Source organism: Carya illinoinensis, chromosome 13 (genome assembly GCF_018687715.1).
Source record: "Carya illinoinensis cultivar Pawnee chromosome 13, C.illinoinensisPawnee_v1, whole genome shotgun sequence".
Taxonomy (NCBI): Eukaryota; Viridiplantae; Streptophyta; class Magnoliopsida; order Fagales; family Juglandaceae; genus Carya; species Carya illinoinensis.
The window spans coordinates 13,273,006-13,281,588 of record NC_056764.1 but is presented as its reverse complement, the minus strand read 5'-3'; the positions used below and the strand labels follow the sequence as shown (position 1 = coordinate 13,281,588).

The 8,583-nt window shown below is 34.1% G+C and overlaps 1 protein-coding gene across 1 annotated transcript; it reads left to right on the top strand.

Annotated features, from left to right (window-relative positions):
* The first annotated feature begins 5,065 nt into the window (after positions 1-5,065).
* LOC122291788 (elongation factor 1-alpha-like) lies at positions 5,066-7,965 on the top strand. Its single transcript, XM_043099766.1, has 3 exons — positions 5,066-5,203; positions 6,134-6,615; positions 6,727-7,965. The coding sequence occupies exons 2-3, from the start codon at positions 6,154-6,156 to the stop codon at positions 7,606-7,608; spliced, it is 1,344 nt and encodes a 447-aa protein (XP_042955700.1). The 5' UTR covers positions 5,066-5,203; positions 6,134-6,153; the 3' UTR covers positions 7,609-7,965.
* The last annotated feature ends 618 nt before the right edge of the window (positions 7,966-8,583 follow it).

Sequence of the window (8,583 nt, the reverse complement as noted above, 5' to 3'; positions counted from 1 at the left end):
ATATAAGTGTATATGATCAAATGTATAGAAGTATTTATGAAAAAGAATATATAATATAATTTATTATGCTATAAAATTTATTTATCCTTGATATATATAGTTTCTATTAATAACATACGATCAAACAAATGTTCATGATGTTTAAAATTAGAATTTTATGTTATATTAATTTTATTTAATAAAATTAAATTTTTTTAATGTTATATCAAATGTTATATTAATTTTAGTCTTATAATTAATTAGCAATTTAGCATATAATATAAAATTATTTTATATATAATTATATATAAAATTTTTATATATAGTATAAAAATCATATAAAATATATATATATGAACCAGTCTAGTTCGATTCATCTGGTGCTAAAAAAAGGAAAACAAGAACTAGATCGATTCTGGCCTATTTTTCAAAAGGTGAAACCGATACGAGACCAAATTGGTTCGGGCCGATTTACCCGTTTACTGATTTTTATTTTCACTCCTAATTTCAAACCTTCTATACTTAGAATGAACTACCTCGCTCCATGCCAGGTGATATAGCAATGGACAAAGCTAGTATTCCATATCTTGACTAGAAGAATTTATTTTATTGTATTATAATAAGGTCATTAATAATGATTTTTACGCTTTGATTCTGGGATTGATTCGTGTAACTAAAGTTTTGAATACCGTTCTAGTGACTATTTCGGTTAAAGCACTGAAACAAAATATTTCGATACTGGTACAGTTTCAGGATTAATTATATATTATATATAAATATTTATATGTATATATAAACTAACAACTAATAGAATAAATACATATATATATATATACTAGGTGAGGACCAACGTGCGAAGCACGTTTGCTTAGTTTGGATGAAACAAATTTGTACAGATTAATCTTTTAAATATTCAATGTGCAAAGTAAGAAGGTAACAAGATATGAATAAACTATAATTTAACTACTGATTAAGAGAAAAACCCAACAAACCACAAAAGAAAAGAAAAAAGAAGACAATTTGGCATTAACATCTTTGTTCTTACTTTTTTTCCATCAATAGGTCAATTCCAAAACAAATGAGATGGAGGTATAACATCATTGCTAATATGGTTTTTATGGTATTGCTTCCATCATTGGGTTAAACACAAATGAGCCCAGTATATGATAGAACATGGTACTAAGCATTTCCTTTATTCAAGTTACAAATGCTTAAATACAAATATTCAATGAGGAGAGTAAATATGTTGAGATCAGGCTACCTTGACCATTATCATTTGCTCTACAAGACTTTGAAATGCAAACCATAGTAGCAATAGTGTAGAGAGTTTCTGTATGAATCAAAAAATTTATCAGCAAAAGAAAATGAATATGGAATAACAACAACTAAAATATTCTCTGTGTCCATCAATTTACTCCAGATAATACTTGGTATAGGTTTGGCATGCACAAATTTCATATCATCCAACTACTTCAATCATATAGCATAAAACAATGAGAGTTACTACTAATAATTGCCTAAATTCAATAGCATGCATACACTTAGTATAGGTTGGCATGTACACATCCCATACAATCACTTTAATTAATGAGCTTAGCACAAAAACAATAAATAATGGTGTAAGCTTACATGCAACGACATCATCTACACACCTCTTCCATGGATTCATTTCTTGCTTCTTAAGACATAAAGATCAAAATGACCAGAGTATAAAAGATGCAATAAATCCAAGAACTAACATATTGGAAATCTTAGTTTGATTTATAACTTGGCTTTTAAAGCAGCCCAACCCAGAGAGGTATAATGCCATTAACAAGTAGTGATTTTCCTGTGAGCATTACCAAGTAGTGATTGATGTTCTGCGTACTTTTTCTCTGTACATATTTCTAAGCCTTCCAGCCTCCTCATCCATAGGCTGATCAAGCTTCTGATCCAACACCCATATATTGCCTTTGTTGTTCTCACTGTCTTCATCAACCTCCGCTCTTGAAGCCATTTGAAACTTAGTTCAAATGATTATGTGGCTCTCAGCACCTACCCTCTCTGATAGCCTTTTTCTAAATCTCTCACTCCAAAACTGGAAAATAGACTCAAAACCTGCAAACTAAACTAATCTGCAATAACACAAAGTGAACGAAACCCAAAATCTCAAATTTGATCTTCACTTGAAGTCTAGTACAATCCAACTATAACTTTTCCCACCAATAAAAATCTAAAAAAGAACCAAAACTGAAGTTAGACTAATAACCCAATCTTCTGTCATTCTGAACCAACAAAAGAGAATTCAAATTCAATTATTAGGAATTGAAATCATTTCTAACTATCCAGATTGATCGATGGAAGCTGACACCAAACTGAAGGTGAAAGAAGCAAGAAAAATGAGAGAGGGATCTTGACCGAAAGCAGATAGACCTGCCAAAAAAAAAAAAAAAAAAACCAACGCTGTAGAAAAATAAAGAAGAATCAAAGAAGAGAGAAGAGAGATTAACTATTTCTTTTTTTCTTTTTTTATCTGCTTCTCAAAATATTTGTTTTCATAATATTAGTAAAACAACAAAGGGGAAATAAACATCAAAATTATGAAACCATTTCTTAATTACCAAAACAATCCAAAATATATATATATATATATATATTTAATACCTTAAAAGACACAAAATTTTGTAATATTCCCAATAAAAAATCAGTACATAGAAAATGCCGTCACTACTTTGAAGACACACTAATGGGTCTTTAATATCCCTCCACCCTAGTATCTCGGCAACCGTCTCGGAATACCCATCTTGGGTTGTGACATGGAGGAGGGAGATAGAGGAGTTAGTGTTTAAAAACCCATCATGGGGCGCGACATGGAGGAGAGGAGGGGGTTAGGGTTCAGAAACTAGGAATGGGAAAATTTAGAGAGATAGAGGAGGGAGATGGAGAGGGAACCACGAGATGGCTTTCAGAGGGGAAGGGAAAAATTCTACGTAGATGCCTGCGCTTATTCATGTGCATCCCTCTGCCAACTCTCCTGCATACAAAGTTTTTCCTTAGCAAAACAATCTATATTTCTCTTTTCTGCCTCAGTTATTTCTGCAACCAAACACGATGGAAGAAATTACAAAGAAAAACCAAAAAGAAGTACTAAAGATTGAAAATGAAGAGTAAAAAACTGACTAAGGTCCTGGATCTAGGCTTTGGACTGTTTGATCTTCGGAGTGAACGAATCAATAGAGCTGTGGGATTATAGATCATTAGCAAGAAAAATGAGAGATGAATATTGACTAGAAGCATATAGACATGAAAAAAAGAAAAAAGCAAAAGAACCAATGGTACAGAAAAATAAAGAAGAATCAAATAAGAGAGAACAGAGAAGGAAAGACAAATAAAAAGAGGAGAGAAGAATTGAAGAAGAGAGAAGACGAAGAGATAGAGGAAATGAGTTTGGTTTTGGAGAGAGAAACCAATGAGAATATTCAGAAAAATAGAGAAGACGGAAAGGTAAAAAACATTAAGGATATCGGACATCTTATCCCTTCAGCCGACTCACGTCGAGTAAAAGACAAATAAATCCTCGTATAAATGGACATAAAAAAATAAAATAGAAGGATAAAAAGTAATGACATAATACATACAGAGTACATAGAAAAACATATAGAATGGACAGAAAAAGAAGAAAAATAAATGGAAAACAAGATTTCCCATTTGATAGCCAGTTTATATATATAAAGATATATGCAAGTGTGTATCATATGTATGTGTATATATATGGAATAATTAAAGATTTATAAAATCAATATATGTTGAAAAAATATACAAACTTGAGTTGAGATACAAAAACAAAGAAAAACAAAGAATAGATAATTTATTAAAAATAATGATATTTAAAAAAAAGAATGATTGGACATAGTTAAAGTTATAAAAAAAAATTAAAATTGTATAAAAACATTTTATATCCTAGATATAAAAAAAAATTAAAATTGTATAAAAACATTTTATATTCTAGATTTAATTAAATATCATTTGGATTTAAAAATTACAAAAATGCCATTCAAGTACAAAAAAATACAAAGATAGCCAGAAATGAAATGAAATGAAATGTGGACGAAAATGCCAACTCCAACCAAAATGGCTAAAATTTGGAGCAAAATGGAAAAATATGGTATAGTGTACCGGACACTACACCAGAACTGAAAATTTTGGCCATACCGCCTGGTATGAAATAGAATTAAAACCATTGCATGTAACCCTAAGGTGATGATTTTAACCATGAGTTTTTTCTCTACCATAAAGTAGGGTTATTAATTAAAAATGAGTGTGACATCTACAAAGCAATTACATAAAAGTAATTTCATAAATTAACATAGTTTTATTTGATTCATTAGATTTATTTTATAATTTGCAAACCGTATCGTTAGTTTCCTTAATAAAATTATGGGGTGCCATTTTTTTTTCTCTCTTAAAAAGGTTAAAAATGTTCTTATTCAATTACTTTGCATAACGAATTAGTCTACGTATAGTCTCCAAATGGGGACTGCTTAATCAAATCAATCAAGCCATTTTTAAAAACTTTTTAAAATTACTATAATATATTTCTCAAAATGATTCTTTTTTCCTTTTATCAGATATATCAATGGGTCTACACATGTAATCTTTCATCTGGGACTACAAATAGAAATTTTCTTTTAAAATATATGAGTTGAGTTTAAACGAGGCTACCTTACCCATAATGCATTCAATTATTCGGATTTATTCAAGTTTGAGAAGTTCTACACAAAAAAAGTTTTACAAATATAAGTTATAAATTGTTGATTTAATGAAATTTAATTTATAATAAAAATAAATTTATAATTTAAATTATAAATCCAAATTATAAATTTATTATCCGAATTATTATCTTAAATTATAAATTTATTTTTATAAAATTATTGGGTAAAGGACTTCTCTTCGAATTAATTGATGCGTCAATCGAGTTCGATTGATCCGCCACGTCCATTTAACTTTGACACGGGAAGTGACCCTTTATACCCTTTAGCGTTTTTTTTATTTTACTTGTAAAAAAATATAAAAAAAAAAATTAAAAAAAAAAGGCCAAAGGGTACATACGTAATCTCACAGTATGTAAAACCTCACAAACGAAGCCCTAGATCCACATGCCCTCTCGTCTATAAGTAGGAAGCAATTCGTGGCCCTTAGACTGCTTTACAGATTATCGCCTGGCCGCTAAGCACTCTCAACCAAGGTGAGCGGGCTACTCGCAAGCTTTGATTTCGTATTGTTATTCTTTCTCCATCAATTTGCTTGTTTGGGTTTGGTTCTTTTTTATTTTTTCGATTATGGGTTGTTTTCGGCTAGTGTCGTTGCTGAAGATATATTCATCTATATCTCTGGTTCTTGTGTCTTTAAATCTATGCTTTTTTGGTAGGTTTGCTAATTTTATTTATTTTTATTTGTTAGCAGATGAATTTCTGTTTTTGGTTTGTTAATCCTAAATGTTTTAGACCGGGTAAAATGCTTGCACGGTCTTTGGTTTCTTGTCATCAAGACCTAAATCCCGAGAAGATTGTTGTTAGGGGATTTTTTTTTTTTTATGTTGGCTTTAGGATCTATATCAGTTCTATTCATAGAGATTGCAAATTCTTTAAAATTTTTGTAGCTGATAAGAGTTTTTTATTTGTTTTGCGTCTGGAACCTAATCTGGTATGATTTTATTACGTCTTATTCATATTGTTAATTACTCGTTGATCGGGATTTTTTTTTTGAACGTTGAACTTGTGAAGTCCTGGTTTGTTCTTTGTTTCTGATCTATTGCGATCACAATACTAGCCCAATCAGTCTTTTAATCGGTTATCTAAACATGAGTTTTCCAATTGTACCTTGATATATTCTGATGAGTGAGTGAAATTATCCTTCAAACTTTTACTACGTCCAGTTCTGAATACTATGACATTGAAGAGGATTGGTGATTGTCCGTTGTTTGTCATGGATGTTGCATGCATGTTTCATATTGCCTCCATGAAATTTATATTGGGTCGTATTGTGCAACTGTTAAGTTGTGATATGAGATTTTGTTAAGTTGCCTCCATGAAATTTATATTGGCTGTTTCATATTGCACATTGGTTTGTTTATATTTGACGTTAGTTCTCTGAAGTTCTCTCACTTCTGCTGCAGAATCATTTTAACATTACAATATGGGTAAGGAGAAGTTTCACATCAACATTGTGGTCATTGGCCATGTCGACTCTGGAAAATCGACCACGACTGGGCATTTGATCTATAAGCTTGGAGGTATTGACAAGCGTGTTATTGAGAGGTTCGAGAAGGAGGCTGCTGAAATGAACAAGAGGTCATTCAAGTATGCTTGGGTGTTGGACAAGCTGAAGGCTGAACGTGAGCGTGGTATTACCATTGACATTGCCTTGTGGAAATTTGAGACAACCAAGTACTACTGCACTGTCATTGATGCCCCCGGACATCGTGACTTCATCAAGAACATGATTACCGGTACATCGCAGGCTGACTGTGCTGTCCTCATTATTGACTCAACCACTGGTGGTTTCGAAGCTGGTATTTCCAAGGATGGTCAGACCCGTGAGCATGCCTTGCTTGCCTTTACTCTTGGTGTCAAGCAGATGATATGCTGCTGCAACAAGGTGAGCTTTTGGTCATGCTATACGGCTGACATTAGTTTCCTCTGTTCTTGGTTATTGTGATTTGAGGGTAAATATGACTTGAATCGCTATTGCTTACAATTTATATGCCAGATGGATGCCACAACCCCTAAATACTCCAAGGCAAGGTACGATGAAATTGTTAAGGAAGTCTCATCCTATTTAAAGAAGGTTGGGTACAACCCTGACAAGATCCCCTTCGTCCCAATCTCTGGTTTTGAGGGCGACAACATGATTGAGAGGTCAACCAACCTTGACTGGTACAAGGGCCCTACCCTCCTTGAGGCGCTTGACTTGATCCAGGAGCCCAAGAGGCCCTCGGACAAGCCCCTCCGTCTGCCACTCCAGGATGTGTACAAGATTGGTGGCATTGGAACCGTCCCAGTCGGACGTGTGGAGACTGGTATCATAAAGCCTGGTATGGTGGTGACCTTTGGACCAACCGGACTGACAACTGAAGTTAAGTCTGTTGAAATGCACCATGAAGCTCTCCAGGAGGCCCTTCCTGGTGACAATGTCGGCTTCAACGTGAAGAACGTTGCTGTGAAGGATCTGAAGCGTGGTTTTGTTGCTTCCAACTCCAAGGATGATCCTGCCAAGGAGGCAGCTAACTTCACCTCCCAGGTCATCATCATGAACCACCCTGGTCAGATCGGCAATGGTTATGCTCCAGTGCTCGACTGCCACACCTCCCACATTGCAGTGAAGTTTGCTGAGCTGTTGACCAAGATTGACAGGCGATCTGGTAAGGAGCTGGAAAAGGAGCCAAAATTTTTGAAGAACGGTGATGCAGGGATGGTAAAGATGATTCCAACCAAGCCAATGGTTGTTGAGACTTTCTCAGAGTATCCACCTCTTGGTCGTTTCGCTGTGAGGGACATGCGCCAGACTGTGGCTGTTGGTGTCATCAAGAGTGTCGAGAAGAAGGATCCAAGTGGTGCCAAGGTCACCAAGTCTGCTGCTAAGAAGAAGTGAATCGTGCAGGTTCCTCAAATTTTGGCGTGTCATGCCTACCATAATATTGAAAATGCTGATGAAAGAAACTTGGGCAGTATTTGCGCTGCTTTAGGACGTTGCTTGTTTTATTTTACAAGTCGAAGTAATATGCTTTCGTTGTTAGGTACCCCGACTCAGAATTGGGTACTTGATCGGCGGTGGCACGTGTATGTTCTAGTCATGATGTTTGTGTTTGTTTCCTTGTCATGATCTGTCGATGTCCTTCAGTTATTCTGAGGCCACCAGCGCAGATGTTTTGTTATGGTTTTGCTTATTGTAAACTCGGTTTTGCTTAAATACTTTTTTTTAAATAACCGGAGTCCCATGCTTTCTTAATTTTGTTGAGTATGTTCATTTAAATTTCATGTCTGATTTATTTTATACTGAGCAGTCCACTTGGCAGAAAAGAAATCAAGCAGAAAAATGTTACGTTTTTAATGTACTTAATTCGTGGATGCATCATTATATTGAATTACTTTTGTTGATTGAAAATGGGTGGGCTTTGCTAGGATTCTGATACCAATTGCGAATTGCGTCTTCTAGTGGGCATGCATGCAATTGAGTCCTGATTTGTGGATGACCTTGGTTGATGCCAACTAATAGAACAATTAGAAGATATTGCACTCTTCTTTCTATATTACCATTATTACCGATGTTACTTGTTCATCCAAATTAGTTGGGATTTTCTCCATTCCTTGAGATGACACGATTAAGAATATATTATTATTATTTTTCTTTCCCTGGACTTTTATTTTCCTGAAAAGTCGGTATTTAGTGATTTGCTGTGTTAGTGGGTAACTATCATGCGAAAAGGTTTAATGCTCCCTGCTACTTTTGTTGGTTATTGGTCGAGTTCTATTTTAAAGGCAACTGGCATATTAGGTATGAATTGCTATAAGGAAAATGTTATTTGTGTTACAATTTTTACTTACCTAACTATACGTGTTAACAGTT